At 59.1% G+C, this 23,355-nt stretch overlaps 1 protein-coding gene across 1 annotated transcript; it reads left to right on the top strand.

The window, feature by feature from the left end:
- The first annotated feature begins 7,979 nt into the window (after positions 1 to 7,979).
- TBKBP1 (TBK1 binding protein 1) lies at positions 7,980 to 22,315 on the top strand. The gene is given in 12 exon segments (XM_058676094.1): positions 7,980 to 8,539; positions 8,844 to 9,103; positions 9,352 to 9,474; positions 9,672 to 9,776; positions 10,597 to 10,780; positions 11,492 to 11,646; positions 11,648 to 11,689; positions 11,792 to 11,839; positions 14,151 to 14,164; positions 19,162 to 19,280; positions 19,434 to 20,158; positions 20,855 to 22,315. Coding segments are annotated over 11 exon segments (1,869 nt in total). The 5' UTR covers positions 7,980 to 8,539; positions 8,844 to 8,878; the 3' UTR covers positions 20,984 to 22,315.
- The last annotated feature ends 1,040 nt before the right edge of the window (positions 22,316 to 23,355 follow it).

A 23,355-nucleotide genomic window follows, 5' to 3' on the forward strand; every position in this document is an offset into this window, starting at 1 on the left:
CTGGTGTTTTAAGGGTTTATTCAAAGTTTGGACTTCGGAGGCAGTGACCAAGTGGGAGGGAGGTGTGGGTTGTGTGTAATGGCTAGGGCTAGGCCGGGCTAAAGCTGGAAACCTGGAACTCACGGGTCTCTCATGTGGGCAGGCAGCAGGAACCTGTTACTCTGGCTGTCTTGCCCTTCCTATAGATGTTCATTAGCAGGAAGCTGGGATGGTGGTGGAGGAATTGAGGCACTTTGATAGAGAAAGCAGGTGTCCTAAGCCACTGCTTAGCCTGTTGTGCTGAGTCCCAAAGGCTGCCCTTCTGCTAGGTGTGTTTGATTCCTACTTCTATTTTCTTGGCAAGAACACTAGGTTTGGCTTTAAGAAACTGGATCCTCTCCTTCACTCCATGACTGAGCAGGCACTGGCTCTGCAGGTTAGTTCATGAAATACTCAGTTTATACTGGGACCTGCATGCCCAATCACACCCCCCTGGAGCTTATAAATGACAAGAAGACTGTGCTTCTGTTCTGGTGTATGGTGTGATTGTTAAGACATAAAAAGATGAACTAGAAATTGGCTGTGTGAGGTAAAGTGGAAATTCTGATTCTACACTCTGGAGAGTCCTGGGGTCTAGAGATGTGCCTGGTAACTGCATTGCATATACCCTTAGGAACACCGATCCCTTGAAGGTATACTTAGTGGGAAGACAGCCATCAGTTCAGGCAAGCAAGGAGGGACTGCTCCTTGGAGGAAATGCTTCCCTAGGGCTTCAGATACCTCGCCCCCCCATACATGGGTGGCCACCAGCAAGAATCAAATTCAAGGTTACAGCAGCTCCACCTAGCTTGGCTCCTCAAGGGGTCACCTGTGCCCACCTGCAGGGACAAACAGTAAACAGTAAAGATCAGCAGAAGCCTTAACAGTCACTATGCTTGTTTTCCTCATGAGGAAGAAGGGGCAGAAAGACTGATTAGACCAAGATCAGGGAACCAAGCTCAGGCTTGGGAGATTGTCCCAGGACCTGCGCAGGCCCTGACCAGGTCGAAGGCCCGCGTGCCACACGTGCAGGACCTGCTGTCTGTCCCCTGCACACCAATGTCTCAACATAGACTCCTGTTTTTCAGTTTGCAGCTTGCTTGCTTGCTCCCATTTCCCCTGACCTTGACTGTTTGCTTAGGGCAGTGCAGGACATGGGATAGAGGTTCATGGAATACCTGCTGAACTGGGGGTACAGCAGCACACCTCCTTTAGCCTTAAAAGGGACTGCATCCAAAAACAGAGCACCCAGAGTAGCAGCACCTCCCCAGGCAGGGCGCCTGGTTCTTCCTCAGCTGCAGGGTGACCCCAGGCCAGCCTGTTAACCTTGGGTTAACTGGTTGGATGGGAACAGAATTTGCAACAAGTCATTCAGGTCCTTGGTGGGCACACTTCAGAAGCCAGACCTGAGAGAAGCTGCCTCACAAAAGTAATAAGCTTAATTTTCATTAACCTTACAATGAAGTCATCACTTTGGCCTCATATTGCAGGTGCAGAGGTGGAGGCTCACTGCCACTGAGTGCTTTGCCCAAAGTCATGCCAACAGGGAGCCACACTGACCCACACACAGGCTGTGCTGGGACCATCAGGCTGTGTTGTGATCCAGTGTTGTGTATGAGCTTACAGTTGGTCCCCAATTCTAGAGAAGTGTGGACGGAGGGCTCTTTCAGCATTCAACAGCAAAGCCAGTGTGCCCTGATTCTGTAACAAGGACCCATTGTGAACCTTTGGCAACTGCCAAGCTCTTCATCATGTGTGTGAGAGAAGTTTCCTTCTCAACTAACTTTTCTCTGGACTGCAATTTGAACTGAATCGTTGTATCTCCTTTTTCTGCTGCCTGGGAGGATGGCCCAAAGCCCTGGGGCCTTGCACACATGTGGGAGACCTGGAAGATGCTCCTGGCTCCCAGGTTCACATCAGCTCAGCTCTGACCATTACAGCCATTTAGGAAGTGAACCAGCAGAGGGAAGACCTCTCTGTGTCGTCTCCTTTCTACAAATCTGCTTTTCAAATAAAAATAAATCCTAAAAAAAAAAAGCTTTTCTGGGCCTGGCACAGTAGCAGCCTAGCAGCTCAAGTACTCACCTAGCACACACCAGGATGCCATATGGGCACAAGTTCTAATCCTGGCAGCCCCCATCCAGCTTCCTGCTTGTGGCCTGGGAAAGCAGTTGAGGACAGCCCAAGGCCTTGGGATCCTGTACCCACATGGGAGACCTGGAAGAAGCTCCTGGCTCCTGGTTTCAGATTGGCTCAGCTCTGTTCCAACCGCTTGGAGGATGAATCAGTGGACAGAAGATCTTCTCTGCCTCTTCTCCTCTCTGTATATCTGACTTTACAATAAAAATAAATAAATCTTTAAAAAGAAAAGAAAAAAACGAAACACCTTCCATTCCCTCCCATATCAGAGCTAAAAGCTCTGCCTCCACCACTGCCCTAATGGTCAGCCTAATGGCTGACCAATCTACAGCTGTGTTCACAGGCTCAGGATGGAGTCCACAGGGAGCCCCAAGATCTGGAACTGGGGGGTAGAGATGGCCCCGGATCCTGTCCTGTTCCATGGTCTGAGCAGTTTTTCTGCCCACCGTATTCTAAATCCCATGAGGTTTTGATTGTCTCTTGACTGGCTGCTATAATCCCACCACCTCCAGCTCTTTTCAGGCAAAACAATATCTCCTGTGGGAGAGAGTCAGAGTGTGGGCGTCTCCCCTGAGAGGTCCCAAGGAGGAAACACTCAGGGTGGCCAGGGGCCTGCCTTCTTGCCTCTTAGCAGTGACTGTGGGAGGGAGGGTGTGGGTCCTCTCTGACCACACTGTGCAGCACCTGCCTGCTCCCTTCTCTTGCTCCAGGCTCCTGGTTACTAGGTTTCTGGCTCCACATTGGTGAGCCCTGCATATATCAGAGGTTCCTAGGAACTGCAACCACTGCAGCTTTCCCAGATGAGCAAACAGGCCCAACTCCTCCAGTCACACTGCTGCCTTTGTTTCCTTGGCCAACAATGAACACACCTGCTTTCCCTTTGGGATTTAGCTTACATGCCCTCCCTAAATCAGAGACCAGCTCTGACCACTGAGGCAGGTCCCACCTTCCTATTCTTCCCTATTGCTGCTCCATGTCTTCTTACCTTCCATCAGAATACATAATTGTTTTCTTACTCATCTATTTATGTTTCTGAATCCCTTACTAGAAGGAAAGCTCCATGAAGGTAAACACACACAGATCAGTGGTGGCCTTGTGTGTGACACATTAAGCTACCATCTGCAATGACCTCACAGGGGCCCCAGCTCCCTGCTAATGCATCTGGGAAAGCAGTGGAGGGTTGCCCAAGTTCTTGGGGCGCTGCACTCACATGGGGGCCTGGAGGAGGTTCCTGATCAGCTCAGCTCCAGCCATTGAAGGCTATCTGGAGGAGTGAACCAGAAGGATGGAAGATATCTCAAATAAACAAACACGATAACTTTTTTTTTTAAGATCATTTATTCTTATTTGAAAGGCTGATTTACACAGAGCAGAGAAAGAAAGAGCGTGAGATCTTCCATCTGCTGATTCACACCTTAAATGGCTGCAATGACCAGAGCTGAGCCAGTCTGAACCCAGGAACTTCTTCCAGGTCTCCCAAATGGGTCCAGGTGCCCAAGGACTTAAGCCATCCTCCACTGCCTTCCTAAGCCACAGAGAGCAGGATGGGAAGTTAAGCAGCTGGGACATGAACTAGTGCCCATATGGGAAGCTAGCAAGGCAGACAGAGGATTAGTTTGCTATGCCATGGCTCTGACCACTAAATAAATACATTGTAAAAGAGCAAGGTGTCTTTCAGAGACATGTTAATCACTAAATTTTTGGCATGCAGCACAGAGGAGTTACTCAAGAAATACTTGCTGAGGGCCTGGCACGGTGGCCTGGTGACTAAAATCCTCGCCTTAAATGCCCCGGGATCTCATATGGGCACCGGTTCTAATCCCAGCAGCCCTGCTTCCCATCCAGCTCCCTGCTTGTGGCCTGGGAAGGCGGTCAAGAATGGCGCAAAGCCTTGGGACCCTGCACTTATGTGAGAGACCCAGAAGAAGCTCCTGACTCCTGGCTTTGGATCGGCGCAGCTCCTGGCCACTGCGGCAGCTTGGGGAGTGAATCATCGGAAGGAAGATCTTCCTGTCTCTCTTCTCTGTATAGCTGACTTCGTAATAAAAATAAATATTTTTTAAAAAGAGTGTTACTCATACCTGCTTTAAAAATATATATATATTTGGGCTTGGCAGCGTGGCCTGGTGGCTAAGGTCCTCGCCTTGATCCCATATGGCCACTGGTTCTAATCCCAGCAGCTCCACTTCCTCTCTGTCTCTCCTCCTCTCAGTATATCTGACTTTGTAATAAAAATAAAATAAATCTTTAAAATATATATATATATTTGCTGAGTAAATGTATAGTGTGTGCAGGTATGACAAGCACATCAGGGAATACAAAATTAATGGTGGGGGCAGACAGATCAGAGCCTGGTCAGGACACCACATCCCATAGTGGAGTGCCTGTGTTTAAGCCCCAATTCCTCCTCACTCCAGTTTTACAGTGCACACTCTGATAACACCTGCATTGAACTCCTGACTCCCAGCCACAGGCCAGCCCAGCTCCAGCCTTTGAAGGCATCTGGGGTACAGCAGTTCTGACTCTCAAATAAAGTAAACAAAATTTAAAAACTATGGTTGGGGGCCTATGCTGTAACTGGTAAGATGCCAATATCCAATATGGATACCAGTTGGAGTTCTGGCTGCCTCACTTCTGATCCAGCTCCCTGCTAATGTGCCTGGGGAAGCCCAAGTGCTTAGGCTCCTGCACCCACAAGGGAGACCCAGATGAGGCTCCTAGCTTCAGACCAACCATGCTCTGTCTGTTCTGACCATCTGAGGAGTGAACCCATGGAATGAAAGCCTCTGTTGTTCCCTCTCTGTAGCTCTTTCAAATCAATCAAAAACATTTTTTAAGAAAAACTATGGATATAGACCCTGCTTTTGAAACCAAGACAAGTCTAGACAACTGTCTGGTGAGGAACAGAACTAGAAGCTAGAAGAATGAGGAGTGGGCATTACAGAGCAGTGGGTTAAGTGGCTGCTTTGGAGTGCTGGCTGGTTCAAGTCCTCACACCTCCATTCCAATCCAGCTTCATCTCAATGCATCCTGGGAGGCAGCAGATGATCACGCCAGTGTCTGTGCCCCTGATTATTGCAGACATCTGTGGGGTGAACAGGCCTATGGGAGATCTCTTCCTGTCTGTTGCCTGCCTTTCAAATAAATGAAAACAAACATTAAAAAAACAGGCAGAATGCAATGAGGTCATGTCCAAATTTGGCAGACAGGGGGCATTTATGGTGCCTGAGCGAGGCCCGGTTTTGTTTGGGCTTTCTTGCCACCAAGCCCCTGGAACCCAGGAGGGGCTGCAAGGTGGCTCGCTCCAGCCTGGACCCCAAGCATGCAAGTATCCGGGCCGATGGCTCAGTCTGTAGAGCGTGTGTTCAGAAGGGAGCAGACCCAGGACCTTCTAGTGAGAGTGCTCAGGTTGGTCACTGTCAAGGTCCAGTTTTAGCCATGTCCATGATGACTGAGGAGTTCAGGGAGTCCTACCACTTCCATCCCAGCCTCCAATCTCCAGCTCTGGCGCCTGCTTCCATTGGGAACACCAATCAACTTCCATCCAGGGACACCAGCTTAGCACTTGGCACTAGTGGGCGGAGGGCTGGAACCGGTTGCCTTCCTATTAAGAGGGTAGGGCTTGGGCCCGCACAGCTCTGAGAAAGCCGGAGCATCTGCTTTCCAATTCTGGACCTTAAAAGGGAGCATGGCTGGAGGCGGAAGGAAGCTGAGAACCCCTTTCTTGGGAGACAGAGTCCTCCACCAAGACAGCAGTCCAGCACTGGGCACAGTGGGCAAGGCTGGAGCCTGCTCCATCCAGGGTATCCGAGTCACCCCCTGCCCTGTCCTGACAGCCAGAAACACTCAGCTTTCCAGCAACCTTCTCCTGGCAGCCTGTGCTCAAAGGGTCACCTCCCAGCCCCCACCTGCAGCTGGCTGTCCATGGTAGGTGTCACAGGGAACCTTTAGCTCTGATGACCCCCTCAGGTCTCCCCAATGCATGGTAGGGAACCATCTCCCAGGTGACTTCGAGAGGTTCAGCAACTTGCCCAAGGTCACACGGTGGGAAGAGCGGCAGAAAACAAACACCCACTTACATCTTCTGCCCAGCAGTCTGGCAAGCGCTCAAATAAATAGTGTTGGTGGAGAAGGGGAGCTGTGTCGTTTCATTCCTCCGACCTGGGGATGCGATGTGTGTGTGTGTGTTTTGGAAGATCGCTGCCCACTAGGCTTGCATGAACGCTTGCCTTCATGGTCCAAGTTACAGATTCCGCTCTGACTGAACCTTCTACTCTGCACCTTTCTCCCAGCCCGGACCCTCTGCCCGCTGCCCCCTGTCCCAACCTCCAGAGGAACCAGGTCGAGCACCTCCTCCTCGCCGGAGCAGAAGCCAGAAACATCGGACTCCACAGACCCCCGCCCCCGCGGCGGTGCCCCTGCGCTGGCCGCAAACGCCCCCGCCACACGCCACCACGCCACACTGCGCCGGCACGCGTCGGGGAGGGGGCGCGGCGCGGGCCGGGCGCGCTGCGGGAAGCCGGGGGGCGCCAGGCGCGCCGCCAGCCAAGGCCGCACGCCGGGGGCGGCCGCCCTTCGCCACGTGCAGGGGGGCAGCGGTGGGGTCCCGGGCGCCCTCCCAGCTGCAGGAACCCGGAGCAGCCGGGGAGGAGGAGGCGGAGGAGACGGCGGCGGCGGCGGAGGAGGAGCGGGGCGGGCGGGAGGGAGGGGGTTGGGGGGAGGGGTGGGGGGTGGGGAGAGACCCGGCGGCGGCGACAGGGCGCGGAGCGGAGCGCGGTGCCAGGGGGGTGGGGGCACCGGTGCCCGTCTGGGAGGGAGCAGGCGGAGGGAAGGGGGGGAAGCTGCGAATGCAAGCAGGATCCGGCAGCAGCTGTGAGTGCCCGGCTGGGGCTAGGGCGGGGGAGGGGAGCGGCGGCCGGGCGGCCGGGCGGCCGGGGGGTCGCGCGGGTGGACCCGAGAGTCGGGGAGGCCGGCGGGCACTGGGCAGCGGATGGCGGCGAGGGGGGAAAGGCTCGGTGTCCGCCGCCTCGCCACCCCCGCCGCCCCCCAAGCCTCCTTTCCTCCGGCATTCGGCCGGCGGGCGCCACGGGCCCGGCTGAGCGGCGCCACCACACGGGAGGCGGCGGGTGGGAGGGGGTGCCGCAGCCGTCTCGGCCCCCCCCCCCGAGAGGGGAGGGGCGACAGTTTCTGAGGGGCCGCAGGAGGGGGCCCGGGGCCGGCGGCTGCGGCACCCCCTCCCCACCCGCCGCCTCCCGTGTGGCGGCGCGCTCAGCCCGGGCCGCTGGGCCGAGGGAAGAATGCGGAGGAAAGGAGGCCTTGGCGGGGCGGCCGGGGTGGTGGGGGGTGCACAGAGCCCGCCGTGGAGGTGGACCCGAGGGCGCGGGCAGGGGTGTGTGGGGGGTGTGGTGAGCACCGGCGAGCGAGTTGGGGTGGCGGGGAAGGAGGCAGGGGTGGCGTGGGAAGCAGGGGGTTAAAGGTGGGGCCGGCCCTACACACGCGCACCCGCTCCTTACTCAGACTCAGTCACTTAAGAGGAGCTGGCAGCGAGGGGGGGTGGTGGTTTGGGGAGCGGGGTGCGGGCGGTGCTGGGGCCAGTGTCTGAGCCCGGGGCGGGCCCTGCGTCGCCCCTGCGTCCAGCTTGGGGCGATCAGCGCCCCACAATCTCCACTCACACCTCTCCGCCGCCGAGCCCCCCGCGCTCGCGCGCGCACACCTCGGACATTCCCATAGTGCCTCACGTGACCCCGGCCGAACGTGCGCACCTGCCCACACGCTCACGCACGCGTGCACACACACACACACGCGCGCATCCACTGCCGCCGCCTTGGGCGCTGCTGCCCAGCCCTGCCCTGCCCGACCCCCGGGCCGCGGGGCCCATTGACGGTGACACACCTACACTCATTCACAGACACACTCCCCTGCGTGCCAGCCGCAGACACACATTCATAAACAGGCCGGGAGAAGTACACACGCGCACCCCCTCGCTGCCTACTCTTTCTTTCGGGAGCCCTGAGTCATCTCTACCCCCTCACCGGGCTCCCCCTTTTCCCGTGTGCAGGCGCACTGGTGCTGGGGCCCTTGGCGGGGGAATCGCTCGCGGCCCACCCACCTCCCTTGGCCCCTTCCTCAGCTTGGTGCCTCTGACACTCAGCCAAGGACTTCCTGTAGGCCCGGGGTCAGGGGCCCAGAGTGCCTGGATGGTGGCCACCGCCCCTGTGCAGCTGGGGGAGGCGCTTCCTTTTCCTGAACTCCGGGAGCCTGCAGGAGGAAGCGCGGGAGTTGGGTGGGGGCACGGCTCGCTGGTAGGCCTGAGCAGGTCTGGGGCCTGCGTTAGGCAGCGGCTGGAGGTGCAGGGGCCTAGCATGAGGAGCTTGGCAGCAAGGTATCTGGGGAAGACCTGGGGCTGGGCAGTGCGCTCTGGCGGGCTCTGGAGCAGGCCCAGTGCGGACAGGGCAGCTCTATCTTCCACAGGTCTTGGTGGGTTCTGGAAGGAGCTTTTGCCTGCCTGCTTGTAAGTCTCCCCACCCCCAAGCGGAGCAGCAAGGAGGAGACTTGGTGGCCTGGGAGGGCACTTTGGGTAGGAAGCTGGCAGGTGACCCCTCATTAGATCCCAGGGCCGGGCAGGAGGGTGAGGGAGGACAAGCCCTGGGCTGTCCCCTCTCCACGGTTGCTCCTGATCCCCCCAGGAGGCCGGGTGTGGGCCCTGGGCCAGGCCCTCAGCATGGAGTCCATGTTTGAGGACGACATCAGCATCCTGAGCCAGGAGGCCCTGGGGCCCAGCGAGGTGTGGCTGGACGGGCCTGGAGACCCTGCGCTGGGAGGGGACATGTGCTCCGCCTCCCACTTTGCCCTCATCACGGCCTATGGGGACATCAAAGAGCGGCTAGGAGGCCTGGAGAGGGAAAACGCCACCCTGCGCCGCCGCCTCAAAGTCTATGAGATCAAGGTCAGAACTGGGAGAGGAGGGGCCTGGTAGTGTACGTGTGCGCGTGTGAGAATGCTGGGGGTGGGCTCCAACTAAAGAGGGGTCACATACCGGTCCTGGGGATCTCAAGGGCCCAGCACCAGGCAGGAGGAGCCAAGTCTGAAAAACATGCCCTACCGTGGACCCATGGGCGTTGGGAGAGACTGGTGGGAGGGCACACATAGATATGGCCAACACCAGCCTGCCTGACGCCCTGTCCTGGCCTGCAGTACCCGCTGATCAGTGACTTTGGCGAGGAGCACGGTTTCTCTCTCTATGAAATCAAGGATGGCTCCCTGCTGGAGGTGGATAAGGTCAGCCTGCAGCAGCGGTTCAACCAGTTCCAGCAGGAGGTGAGCCCCACCCCTCCGGGACCAAGGCCCCCCCACCCCAGCCTATGTTCCTGATCCTCCCTGTCTGACCCCCTGTGCCCCCACCCTGGTCTCTCTGGCCTCTGCCCCTTAGGGGCCTTCCTGTGCGCAGCTGCAGGTCCTCAGGGGGGTTTGGGCAGCTGAGGCTGGGCCTGAGAGCCCCTCGGGGCCCCATGCAGTTGCAGAACAACAAGGAGCAGGAAGAGCAGCTCGGGGAGATGATCCAGGCTTACGAGAAACTCTGCGTGGAGAAGAGTGACTTGGAAACGGAGCTGGGGGAGATGGTGAGGCCCGACGCCGCCGGGAGCGGGCTAGGGTGCTGGAGGCTCTGTCCCTGTGGGCAGTGTGTGCACAGGGGCGGCCATCATGTGCCCCTGCTTGTGTTTACTGTGTGTCTGCCTCTGAGTGCCTGCTTGGCCACACTGCCACCCTGCAAGCATCATGCCTGGGGGGCTCTGTGGGTGAGGGGAGAGTGTCATCAAGAGAGTCTATGACTGCTGGAATGGGGCGCCCAGGCGGTGGGCAGTCATGGCTGTGACAGGTGGGCAGGCGGGCTCCTAGCTGTGACCCTTGTCATGTCACTCGACCCCCCTCCCTCCTCTGATAGATGGACAACAGCCTCACACATCCCTACACTTTGCTGGAATGGTTGGAAGCATGTCTCTGGTATTTCCTGTATGAGGGGCGTGGTTCTGGTGGCTTGATGCTTGCTTTTTCCCGTAAATTCTCCCAGCAGCCCTGAGAGGCAGGCATGCTGCTACTGTCCCATTTTATAAGGGGGTCGCAGAAGCGCTGAAGTGCTTAAATTGTATTTGCAAAGGGAGAGGTTATGGCACTCTTGCCGGGGTGGCCATGCCTGGACTCCGGGCTGGGCGATCCCCTGGGTGTCCCTCTGTGATTAGCCCTGACCTTGTCCCAGCAATAGCCAGCAACATCTGGTTGCAGTGACTGAATGAGGCGGCTTTGCACCCATGGCAACTGGCAGACGCCCTTGGCTCCTGTGTGGGGAGCTGTGGTGGCCCAGATGTGGGATGTTTTGGGTTTAGGAAGCCCGCAGGAGCTCCCTGGCCTGTTGCAGACACCCCTCCCCTGCCTTCCCCACAGCGGGCCCTGGTGGAGACGCACCTGCGGCAAATCTGTGACTTGGAGCAGCAGCTGCGGCAACAACAGGGCCTTCGAGACGCCGCCTTCCCCAGCCCTGAGTCCCCGCCCGCCCCTGCCCCACCGTGTACTGACCTGGACATGCACTACCTGGCGCTGAGAGGGGAACAAACAACCCTCAATCATGGTGAGAGTTCTGCAATAAACCCCAACTTCTGAGCCCATCCCAGTCCCACCACCCCCAGTCCACAAGCCCAACCTGTTTCAACACCACTGGGCACCTCTGGCTCGCTTAATATCCCCTTATAGTATCTTTTTTTTTTTTAGTTTTAATTTATGTTGATGATTTGTACATAGTTAATTAGGGTTGATAAGGGTCAAGGGCTACTGGAAAGTGGGTGAGGCATTATTTCCTCATTCTCTTTTCTTCCTCTTGTTACTTACAGTATTTTTCCCCTTATAACGTCTTAAATTTCTTCCATGATCATTTCATCCCTCTTTACCAATTGTATCCTTGCCTCATCGGCTGCTACCCCAACTTTTTCCCCACTTGTAGCCCCAGCTACCCCATTGCCATTCTTGTGTGTGCCAGCAGAGGGCACCACTGCACAGAGTTGTCTTACATTGGGATTGGGAGAGGCCCCTGAGGATGCTCTGAGTGTAGCCTGCAGAAGCTCCTCCTCCCCCCCCCACCGGGGGTCCTGACCTGGGTCCAGGAAGGCTTGAAAACAGCAGCTCAGCCCCTGCCTTCCCGTGCCAGGGGCACCGTGACTCACTGTGGAGTCTTCATCCTTCTGGTTTCTCTTTTTCTTGGGCTCCCTATGATGTTACCCTGGCCTGCTTTGCTTTGTGTGAATGTTGGCGAGGGTGAGTGGGGGTGGTTGGTCCAACCTGACAGTGTTCCCTTCCCTGCCAGCGGGCTGGCCAGGCCCTACGCGCCCAAGTGTGAGTGAGCTGGAGCGGCAGCGCCTGGAAGAGGCTCTGGAGGCTGCTCAGGGAGAGGCCCGGGGGGCCCAGCTGCGGGAGGAACAGCTACAGGCCGAATGTGAGAGGGCTGCAGGGGGAGCTGAGGCAGCTGCAGGAGAGCCGGGCCCAGGTATGTGGAACCCTAGGAGCCACCCACAGGCGGCAGGTGTGTAGGTCAGGCTCCAACCACTGACCTGTTGTCTCTTTCCCCTCTCTCCACCCCCCACCTCAGGATCTGGCCTCCAACCAATCGGAGCGGGACATGGCATGGGTGAAGAGAGTCGGGATGATCAGTAAGTGACAGTTGCCACCCTGGCTTCCTTGATCTGGGGAGGTATGTCCCAGTACCCCCCGGGGGTGGCTTCTGGTCCCCTAAGGATGGTGGAGTTGCTTTCCTGGCAGTGCCAAGGGTGTGCTATCTAGATGGCTTGTGTCTCTGGGGTCCGCATGTAACGAGCAGGTGAGTTCTGGAAGTTTCTGTGCAGTCAGGGGCTACCAAAGGTTGGCTTAGCAGTGCGTGCTGCTGCACCTGGTGTCCCCTGGTGAGTTGGTGACCTCTCCTCCCGTCTCAGGAACTAGGCCTAGGCACTGGGGCTAGCCGTCTCCTCTCAGTGAGGGTCTGCTGTGCTCCTCTGCTTGTCTCGGGAGAGGAGAGCGTGCAGGCTCCCTGGGCTCGCCAAGCACTGGGTCACCACCTTAGCCGCCCAGCAGAGAGGCAGGGGAGGAGTCTTGTTGGGGGGCGGCTGGCAGGGAGCACAGGGCAGACAAGGGTGGAGCTGCCACCTTTCGCATCTGCATGTGAGCACATGCCTCCCTCTTTCTGAGAAACAGCCTTGCGCCTTCCGCCTAGGGCCTCTCCTGCACGGGGCAGTGGGGGGCATAGCCTCCCTGCTTTTGTTGGAGGGCCAGGCACTAACTATCTGGCACTCAGAAGCCTTCACGGTGGGCTTCCCCTTCATCCTCCTCCCATCTGTGGGCCAATGGGGTTCCTCCATCTCCACCTGCCCGGCCTGGCCGAGGGCCTGGGTGGAACTGCATTAGCCGGGGCGGGGCGGTGTGAGAACTCGGTTTGTGGCACTGGGTGGCAGCCTGCCGTTAAGCTGCTGGAGCCTCTGTAGCATGGCTCCACACTGGCATGTGGCCAGGTTCGGGGTCTGTCCAGCCGGTGTGCCCAGACCTGGAGCCCCTGTGCCTGTGCACACGTGCTGCGGCCTCCCAGGTCAGCCCAGCTGTCTCCTGGAACAGCACTGAAGGTTCCCTGACCCAGCCGGACCCCGGGAGAGGGCTGAGGCTCTGCCTTTGGGGCCCCTGCAATCTTCAGCCTTTGTGAAGCCACGTAGCTTTGACTTTGCCCCTCTGGACTCCAGGAGTCCCCGTTGCTAGAGATGGTAAAGGCAGCTGAGCTGGGCTGGGCAGGGCCCGGGTATCATGCCAGGGACCAGGACTGCATGTGCTAGGGTGAGGGAATATGAGCCAGCCTATGAGGAATCTTGGAGGTTGCAGCTTCCCTACCATCCGATAGGCCAGCGCGGTCCGTGGCCTCCCAACACCCAGGCCTTTGCCACCCAGCCCTTGAAGAGGGAGCTGCCCTCCCCCCCACCCCCACACCCCAGTGGGAGCTCTGAGCCAGTTTTCCCAGAGGTGGCCGCCCTCAGGTTCTGCCCCTCCTTCCCTGTGGTCTGCCATCCCAGGCCTCCCTGGTGTCTGGCCCATCTTTGTCTGCCCAGCTACGTGCTGCCTGGTGGGCTGGGCATCTCCGGACAGCCCCAGCTTGGCACGGGTAAATTCTCAGAGGAAGTTCCCCCCCTCCCCCAGTAGTTTTCTTTTCTTATAAATTCAGCTCCTTTTGGTAACAGCCCCTTCCCGAGGGTTCCCGCCCCTGTCCTCCCACTTGCTCTGGGTACTCCCCCCCACATACACACCATCCCCAGCCCCCCTTCTTCCCTTCTGTTTCCACCTGTCCCCTCAGGCCAAAGGGAACCTAAGCTTTTCGTAAGTGATGTGCCAGGGCTGGATTCTCCCAGGGAGGGCGTCTGCCAGGTGAGGGCCCCCAAGTGCGACTGCCAAAGCAGGGTCCCGGTTCTGAGCACAGCCTATACCTGTGTGGGGGTCCTTGTGTCTGGACCCCCCCCCCCCCAGCACTCTGCAGCTGGACTCAGATTCCCAAACTGATGCTGCTGGGAATGCCCTCCCGCCTGCCATCCTTGCCCCAGAGCAGGCCTTGGCTGTGCTGGCTCCTGGCCTCCAGCTCACAAGCACTGGCCGTCGGCGGTTCCTCTGGAGCAGGTGCCCAGCCCCACACTGTGCTGCCACTCTCAGGCAATATCAAGCTCCTGGTGACCACGGAGCAGGGGGACACGCTGCCCCAGAAAAACAGCCTCTAGAGCAGTGACAGGGCAGCTGGTGGGTGTGGAGCCCACTGGGCTGCTGAGGAGGGTCTGGGGTGGGGGTGGGAGATGCAGAACTCTGGGCCTGGGGGTCCCTAAGCAGGGCTTCTGGCAGGGGGGGCAGTGCTGGGAAGGGGGTGGTGCAGTGAAGGCCCTGAGAGGGAAGGGGTTCGGCCAGGGGTGCGAGAGGGGAGCTTTTCCCAGGTGGGGGGCTCACAGTTGCAGCCTGGGTGGTTTTCCGCCCAACCCCCCACCCTCGAGCTTCTGCGTGGGCTGCGGTTAGTGGTGGGTGAGAAGTGTGAACTCTGAGAGAGAGGATGGAAACTCTGCACGGAGGTCAAGGGCAGTGTGAGGTGGGTCCAGGACGGAAGCCGGAGGAGACCCCCCGCGTCCCCTGAGCTCAGCCTTCTGCGCCAGAATCCGCAGGTCCGGGGCCTTCCCCCTTTCACGCTTCTCACCCTCCCCTACTTCCTCTCTTTCAAGTCGGCCTCAGCCAGGGTAACCCGTGCCCAGCAGGAGTGAACCTCCAAGCCTCTACAGCCCGGGGGGCTCCCTGTGCGGGAGAAGGCCTCTGAAGTCAGTATGAGGGATGGGTGTGCTTGAACTGCCAGTCCTGTGGCATTTTGCCTGCCCACCTGTGGGGCCAAGGGCAACTGTGTCTACCATTGGAACCCCCCTCCGCAGCCCTGTTCTTCACCTTTAGAGGCCCTGAACACTAGCTTGCTGCCTACAGAAATGTCTTGGGACTCCTCTCACCAGGCCCCTGTCTGCTGGCACCACCCCAGCCTGTCCAGGCCACACCCGGGGCGAGCAGTTTGCCTTCATGGGAAATTTGGCAGCTGGAGGTGCTCGCAGATCCTGAACCATCTCAAACAGGTGTAGCCTGGTGCCCCTGGCCGTTTTCCTGTTCGGGTTCTGCTTTACTGCGGAAGGGGGCACCTTTCTAATGAAGGGATGCTCACTTTTAAAAGTGAAAGGGACACCACTGATGCAATTAGTCTAAGCCAGGACAGCCTGGAATCGGGGGAGGTCGGGGATGGACATTCCCTCCCCGGTGCAGCAGCGTGGGGGAGGCTTTTGAGGCCCAGCAGCCACCCACTGTTTCTACTGCGAGCTGGCAGGGACTACCACCAAGCGCTGGGCCCTGGGGACCACAAGTCAGCACTGGTCGAGGGGAGAGAAGGGCTCAAGGCGCCTGAGAGGAAGTGGTGGAGCCCTGGGTTCTTGCAAAGCAACTTCCTCCTCTCCCCCCCACCCCGCCCGCACCTCCCCTCGGCCCGCAACCTCAAGGCTGCGCCACGGCCTGGTGCCTGTGGTCCCCTCCCTGAGGGTCGGGCGGAGGGCTGGTGCTGGGTGTGCCCGTGGGTGGTGGAAAGTTTGGTCCTTAGATTCCCATCCCCCTCCCACCCCCGTTGCTGGGCTGAGGTGCTGGGTGCAGCTGGGGGGCAGCCTCGGGCCAGGAGAGAAGGGCTGGGAATGTGGGGTTTCTGAGTTCCTCCCGCTGTTCGATCAGATCATGCTTTTGAGCACGTGGCCAGCTGCCCTGTTAGACTGAGTGCATCTGCTCCAGCGTGTTCCTAATCCTGACTCCAGCTCTGTGCTCAGTCATGGCCCCCACCAGCACACCAACCAAATCCCTGATGTGGTCCTGGCCACGGCTGTCATCCTGACCTCCGACCCCCAGCTGCAGTGAGGTTCAGGGTGGTATGCAGAATGCCCCGTGTCACGACACCTGGCCAACTCAGGGCACACAGGCTTGTGGAGCCAGTGGCTCTGTGCCTGAGTCCTCTGATCTCAGCTGCTTGCCCAGCACAGCCCAGGGACGAAATATGAGGCTCCCTGGGTTACTTGTGGGTAGACCAAGGGAGAGAGGGTCAGTGAGCATATGCGGGGTGCAACAAGCTGGGCCCAGGGCATCTGCCTTCCTGCCAGCTCAGCCCACTGAACTTTGCATCCTGGTGCTATGCCACTGCCACTCTGTGACCCTGAACCGACCCTTCCTCATTCTGATCTCCTCCTTCCTCTGTCCTCCCTGAGTCATGTGGCAGTTCCCAGAGCTCCCAGGCCACTTCCAAGGTTCCCAGGCACCTCCTTGCCTGGCAGCAGCCTGCCTGCCTCTCCTCTCCCACTTGCCCAGTTCTGTGGGAGACAGGAGCGCACAGCCATCCGTAGCCCGAACTTAGGCTGGAGGACTTGGGCCGAGGAGGCTCATCTCTGGATGCCTCCGTTTCTTCGCCTCTCAGATGGAGATGTTGACAGTGGCAATGTGGTCATAGGGTTGCGAAGGTCTCTCGGCACAACGTCTGGCCCGCAATGAGTGCTGCTGAAGATGACCAGCAGTGCCCATGACCCTGTGTCTCTCCTGTTTCAGAGAGCCTCCACCGGGCTGCTCCCTGTGGGCTTCAGCCATCAGACAGCAGCCAAATGCAGCCTCATTCTTCTGCTTCCAGTCAGGAGGTGTAGTGCGGGCCAGGAAGTCAGGAAACGGGGTGTGGTGGAGGTGCACGTGTGTGACTCTGGGTTGTGTTGTGAAGTTGAGATTTTTTTCCACTGAACTGGCAGTGTTGTCAGTGAGTCATTTGGGTCGGTATCGTACTCAGTAACCCAGGGCTGTGCACTTTCTGTATTTTAAAGATTTATTTACTTATTTGAAAGAGTTAGAGGAAGAGAGAAAAGAGATCTTTCATTTGCTGGTTTAGTCCTCAGATGGCTACAACCTCCAGGGCTGGCCCAGGAGGACGCCAAACAATTCTGTCACCTCTACGGATGGCACTTAGGCCATCTTCCACTGGGTTGTTAGAAGGGGCCCTGAACATGAACTGGAGCTTGCAGGACATGGTCTGGTTCTGACATAGGATGCTAGTGTCACAGATGGTAGTTTTATGGTAATATGCCACAGTGCCAGCCACAGGCCTGTGCACTTTTTTTTTTAAAACAATTTCTTTACTTTTATTGGAATTTGGAAAGGCATCTATAAATCTACAGAGAGGAAGAGACAGAAAGAAAGATCTTCCATCTGCTCATTCATTCCCTAAATGGCCGCAACGGCCAATGATCCCCGGTAGCCAGGAGCCAGGAGCTTCTTCCGGGTTTCCCATGCAGGTGCACAGTACAAGCCTTAGGTCATCCTGCACTGCTTTCCAGCCACAAGCAGGGAGTTGAATGGGAAGTGGAGCAACCGGGACACAAACTGGCGCTCTTATAGGATGTCAGCACTGCAAGATAAAGGATTAGCCAATTGGGCCATTGCATCAGCCCTGGGCCTGTGCATCTTAAGGCTAGGAGAGATGCCCCTGTGACGGGTAGCTCCCAAAGGGCCATGGGACATGAGGAGGTGGCCAGGTCCCCTCACCTGGCCAGCGTCTCAGAGGAGCTTGTGAGGGTACCCAGGGCTCTGCTTGCTCCAGGCACCTGGTGTCCAGAGCTGGGAGGGGTCTGAGCATTCAGGGGCTCAGGCTGCTGCTTTCCATTCCTGTGGTCCGTATGGCTAGGGTGCTGGGAGCTGGGCTGTGGAAACTGGATCGCTGTTGTTTAGACAGGGAAGGTGTGCCGCAGAGAGACAGGGGCCTGGGTGCTGAGTGTAGCAGGTGAGACCCGTGAAACAGAGTGTGAAGGTAGCGACCTGTATCTGTCACCTGAGATACAGCAGTGATGCTGGGGATGGAGGACAACACTCCCTCAGCGCCCTGCCCAGCATCCCTCCTGCCCCCTGCTGCCAGGCCATGGCAGAGCTCGCAGTCCTATGGGGGACGCCCAGCCCCTGCCCTGTGTCTGAAGAAGGTCCTCCCTGGAGGAGCTCCTGGGTTGATGTGGGTCACAGCTGGACCTCGTAGTGTGCTGGGAGAGAAGAGGGTAGGGGAGCATGGAAGACACTCAGCAAAAACAGGGTGGTGATGTGGAGGGACCCAGGGCCCTGCGGGGCTCGGCCAGACCTCCTGGAAGACCCTGCCCGCCAGTACCTGGGTGAAGGCTCACCCTCCCCAATCAGAGAGGTTGTCCCCCAGATCCCGGCCATGGGCCAAGAATCTGGCTCTGGCCCAACTGGGTTCCAAGTCATTTTGTTATGAAGGGGGGGCAGATTATCTCCCCAGCTCTTCCCGAGGACCAGGAGAGAGCCAGTTGGTGAACAGGGGCTAGGGTGCTCTGCCACTGCACCCTCTGCCCACCAGACAGCTTCATCCTTGCCTTGCCTTCTCAACCCGAGGCCAGGCCCATGGCAGAGCCTGTGCTGAGGTCATGGAGAGGGCACACACGCCACAGAGGGAGGAAGTGTAGGGCACGCCTGGAGCCATAGCCCCTGATGGCTTCATGTTCAGAGTGACCCAGCGAGTGAGGCTGAAACAGGAAGTGGGCAAGACCCAGCATGGCTAAACCGAGTCTGTTCCCAGCTGGGGCAGGCAGATGTCCAGGAGGCCCAGGCAGGAAGCAGGAAGGAGAAACGGAATATGAAAGAAACATGTGCAGGGCAGCTCGGTTGCATGGTCACCCTGTGACCACTGGCTGGGCCCCAGGGTCCTAGGTGAGGTGTTGGTATGGAAACCCAAAGACAGAGTCCCCACAGCCTCCCTCCCAGGAACTCCAGGGAAGCTCCAGAGACAGCACTCAGGGCAGGTGGTGCCCCCTGCATGTGTGCAGGGCACAGCCTGAAGTGGGTGTTGGGGGAGGGCTTGGGCCACCCAGCCCTGGGAGGTCCTGGCAGGGGCAGGACTGAGAGGAGCCCCCCAGGCAGGCGTGAGGGTGAAATCGGAGCGCTGGGCCTAGGAGCAGACAGACCTGGAGTCAAGGTTAACAGCTGATCCCTTCCCGAGCCAGGAGACCCTGCCTTCACTTACAGGCTCTGGACAGGCTGGGCAGCAGTGGTCCTGGCCCCGGGGCATCTCCCCCAGCACACAGACCATGCCCACACTTGGCAGCACGCACTCTGAGAGAATTCACGATAACCATAAAGTCAGTATAGCTCTTCATTCCTCATCACAGCTTTTGCACTGAGTAGGAAAACACAGAGCAGTAGAGGTTTGGGTTTGGACAAGGCCTGGTGTGCAGGGGGACACCATCCCTGCCTCTTCCAGCCTGCCCTGGCATTGGGGAGTGGTGTTCTGGGAGCAGAGGTCAGGATTCTTAGAGCTGGGGGAGGGGAGCTGGCAGGTGCAAGGGGTTCAAAGACTCACGGCATCCCCTTCTCTCTTCCTGACTCCCTGCCACCCTCTGACTTCAGGGTGAACTTGGCATTGGCCTACACAGAGCTGACCGAGGAGCTGGGGCGGCTTCGGGAGCTGAGTTCCCTGCAGGGCCGAATCTTGAGGACCCTGCTACAGGAGCAGACCCGCAGCTGCGGTGAGCCGGTGCTGTGCTGACCTGGATGGGGGTGCTGGGTGTGGCCCCGTGCAGCCCCTGGCTCCTCAGTTCTAACGTCTTTTCCCCACCTCTTTGTGTACCTTCCTTCTTCCCCTACTCTCTGGCCTGTCCTGCTCCGCCCCCCTCTTCCAGGCCAGAGACACTCGCCACTGTCGCAGCGTCACTCCCCGGCCTCCCAGTGCCCCTCGCCGTCCCCGCCGGCCCGAGCAGCGCCCCCATGCCAGTCGCCCGTCCCGCAGCGCCGTTCGCCCGTGCCCCCGTGCCCCTCACCCCAGCAGCGCCGCTCGCCCGCCTCGCCCTCCTGCCCGTCGCCCGTCCCGCAGCGCCGCTCGCCCGTGCCACCGCCCTGCCAGTGCCCCAGCCCGCAGCGGCGCTCCCCGGCGCCCTCCAGCTGCCCGGCACCGCAGCCCCGGCCACCGCCGCCACCACCGCCGCCTGCGGACAGGACGCTGGCTGAGCGCACCTACGCCAAGCCGCCCAGCCACCACGTGAAGGCCGGCTTCCAGGGCCGCCGCAGCTACTCGGAGCTGGCGGAGGGCGCGGCCTACGCGGGCGCCTCCCCGGCCTGGCTGCAGGCCGAGGCAGCCACGCTGCCCAAGCCGCGCACCTACGGCGGCGAGCTCTACAGCCCCGCGGCGCGGCCACTCAGCCCACGGCGCGCCTTCGAGGGCATCCGGCTACGCTTCGAAAAGCAGCCGTCGGAGGAGGAGGAGTGGGCCGTGCCCGCCAGCCCGCCCAGCCCCGAGGCCGGCACCATCCGCTGCGCCTCCTTCTGCGCGGGCTTCCCCATCCCTGAATCGCCCGCAGCCACCGCCTACACCCACGCTGAGCACGCGCAGTCCTGGCCGTCCATCAACGTGAGTGGGATGGGGTGTCAGGGGGCGGACAGGGGAAGTCTAAGGAGCCAAGGTGTGCATGTGTGAGGAGACCCCAGAATCCAACCCTCTGCTTGAGGGCTTGGAGGGCAAGGTGCCCTGTCCCCAGGCTGTTGCTTGGGGGCCCTCCCCTGCGCCTCTGTGCTCTTTCTCTGATGGGCACTGGGCCGTGCATTGCTGGCTTGTGCTTCAAGTGTTCCTAGTCCTCTCTGTGGGAATTACTGCAAGCTGCTAATCCTCCGGAGAGGAAGGCAGTGAGCACAGAGCCCCGTGTGCAGGGCCTGGCTGCTGTGGCGAGGGCAGCAGATACTGGTCACAATATCCCTGCCCTTGCCTGCATGTGTCCTCTGTCCCGATGGCCAGCTCTGTTTGGGGCTTCGTCATTTCACTGATCACAGAGCCACCCCTGGACACTAACAAGGAACAGCAACAAGAAAAAAAAAAGTTCCAGGCCCGGAGAGAAGACTGTGCAGTGCCTTGGCTTCTGGCTAGGGACAGATGTGGGGGTGGGGGTGACAGGCTGGCCTGCTGTTGCCTTGGTCAGCTCAGCAAGGACCTCCTGGTGAAAGCCGGGCCCCGGGACTGGGCAGTGGATTTTGAGCTGGTGGTGGGGATGATGGGTATGGGGCCCTTGAGTGAGGTCTGGGGCCCAAGAGTGACTTCCTTTTCTCCCCGCAGCTGCTGATGGAGACGGTGGGCTCCGACATCCGTAGCTGCCCCCTCTGCCAACTGGGTTTCCCTGTGGGGTACCCGGATGACGCCCTCATCAAACACATTGACTCCCACCTGGAGAACAGCAAGATCTAGGGCACCTCCCCCCACTAGCTGTCTCTCTACCCTCTGCCCTCGCCCCCCAGCCCAAACTCTCTCACTCACTTTGAATGCTGCATGACTCTGGTGGGGGGCGCCAGCCCCCCGCAACCCCCAGATACCTCCACTAGCTCCTGAGTCAATGTGTGTGCCATCTTCCCCGGCCCAGGCACCACTCAACTCTGGCTCTTCCAGGAGGTCCACTAAGCGCCCCCTCCCTGCCAACCTTCCTGGCTTCCACGGAGGAGGGGGGGTGCTTCAGGCTGGGGTGGGGAGGGGTAGACCTCTCCCAGGCCTCTCCCTCTGCTTTTCTGTTCTGAAACAGGGTTGGAGTTAAGAATGTGTCTAGTGCTTGGGCTGGGGGAGGGGGAGAATGTCAGAGGAATCCAGGAGCCCTCCCCCAACCCCTCCCCTGACATCCATCTGTCCCAGGCTGTGCTCTGTCTGGGGCACATGTCCCCGTGGCGTTCAGAGCCTGCCTGTACAGTAATGCTGGCTTCTCCACTTGAAGCCCACCCAGGCTGGTAGCACCAGCTACCATGGGACATGCAGGCGGCTTCATCTGTGGCCACTCCCTGCAGGCCAGCCAGTCTCCCACACTCTGGCTGCTTTAGGGCTTAGGGAGGGTGGGAAAGGAGGGGCAGGGGGCCTCCCCTGTGGCCCCAGCCTGTGCCTGCCTCCTGGAGCCCTGGCACATAGCACAGGTTGTCAAGGCAGATCCTCCCCCCCCGCCACAAATCCCCCCAGCCTTGCCCCTACCCAAGCCGCTGATACCACAGGTGCCCTAGAGCCCGCGTGTGACGCATGGACAGGCGTCGTCGGCCCCTGTCTTCCAGGCCAGGACCTAGGAAGGGGCCCAGGGTGCCCGGGAGATCTACTTCAAAAGAGCTAACCCCCTTCCCATGCCCCTCAACCCACATTCCCTCCGTGAAATCTACCTCAGAAGGATGGGGAGCAGGCGGCTGGGGTGGGAGCCTCCTGGGCAAGAGCCTGCCGCCCCAAGTGAGCCCACCCCCAACCCCGCCCCACCAGCCGCTCGCTAGCAGCTTGCAGCCCTGGGCGGGTGGCCGCAGACGCTGCTGTCCACGCTCGTGCCCTTCCGATCCAGCTCTTCCAGGCCCTTCCTCACCTCCTCCTTCCTCAGTGCTGGGGAGGGAGAGGTCGTGTCCAGTGGGGAAGGGGCCCAAGACTCCAGAGACAAATGGCATTGTACCCTGAGTGCTCCTCAGGTTGAGGACGTGGGGAAGGGGGCCTGGAGAGGGATGGGGCTCATGTGCTCGCGGAACAAGTTGGAAGTCCAAATAAACTTACCTGCTCCATCTGCGCTCAGCCTGTGCCCTCCGTGGCTGGGGTGGGCTGGAGCCATGGTGGCAGGAGGCCCCAAAAAGTGTCTCCTGGGACCACTACTGCAGGTGGGTGGGCAGCCCCATTTAGGGAGACTCTGGGACACACAGCTAGTCACAGATAACTTGTGACAACAGGTAGAAAGCAGCCCTGACATGGGACGGGGGCTCAAGTTCACCCAGCCTGGCCAGAAGAAGTTTCAGTCCCTGAATTGGGGGCTGGGGTGGAGCTCATTTCTTGGTAGCAACTGCTGCTTCACATTGGTGCCATAGGTCACGGGCCAGGCGAGGTCCCCAACAGGAGCGACTCTGTGTCCCCTGTCCTCAGGGCTCTTAAATGCAGGGCTTCAGGCTTAGCAGATGCCTCAGAAGTCCCACGCTTTGGAGGTCAAAGCTGGGTCGTGAACCTGTGACCCTGCCCCATGGAGGCCATGCTCTCCGTTTGAAGAAAGGGCTTGAACTATTTATTCACAGACCTTGGTGCCTGGTGTTTCCACGTGGCCCTTCCTGGCTGAGAGCACATCGGAAAACAAAAGTGGTGGTGGTGGCGGCGGTGGCGGTGGTGGGGCCGTGGCTCACAGGAGTCCTGAAGCTTGGTTATAGACATGCAGGCCGTTCTGTGTCCCTCCCAGAATGGACTGAGCTGCAGTCTCCCCAGCTCCTCTCTGGCTGTGAACAATGGCCACTTGAATGCCAAGAAAGGTAGGGCCAGCCATTCCCATGTAACAAGTCTTCCTCCATAAGCCCAGAGAAAGAAAGTTCTAGGGGCTGATACCGGGTGGAGTGCAACACATAAAGCCTACGGTGCTGGCATCCCATATGGCCAGTTTGAATCCCAGCTGCTCCACTTCCCATTCAGTTCCTTGCTAATGTGCCTGGGAAAGCAGCAGAAGTTGGCCCCTATGGGAGACTGGTCCAGTTCCAGCCACTGTAATCACTGGGGAGTATCCCAGCAAACTGAGGATTTCTGTTTCTCCGCTTCCCGTCATTCTGCCTTTCAGATAAATACACCTTTAAAAACTTCTA

Source organism: Ochotona princeps, chromosome 17 (genome assembly GCF_030435755.1).
Source record: "Ochotona princeps isolate mOchPri1 chromosome 17, mOchPri1.hap1, whole genome shotgun sequence".
Classification (NCBI taxonomy): Eukaryota; Metazoa; Chordata; class Mammalia; order Lagomorpha; family Ochotonidae; genus Ochotona; species Ochotona princeps.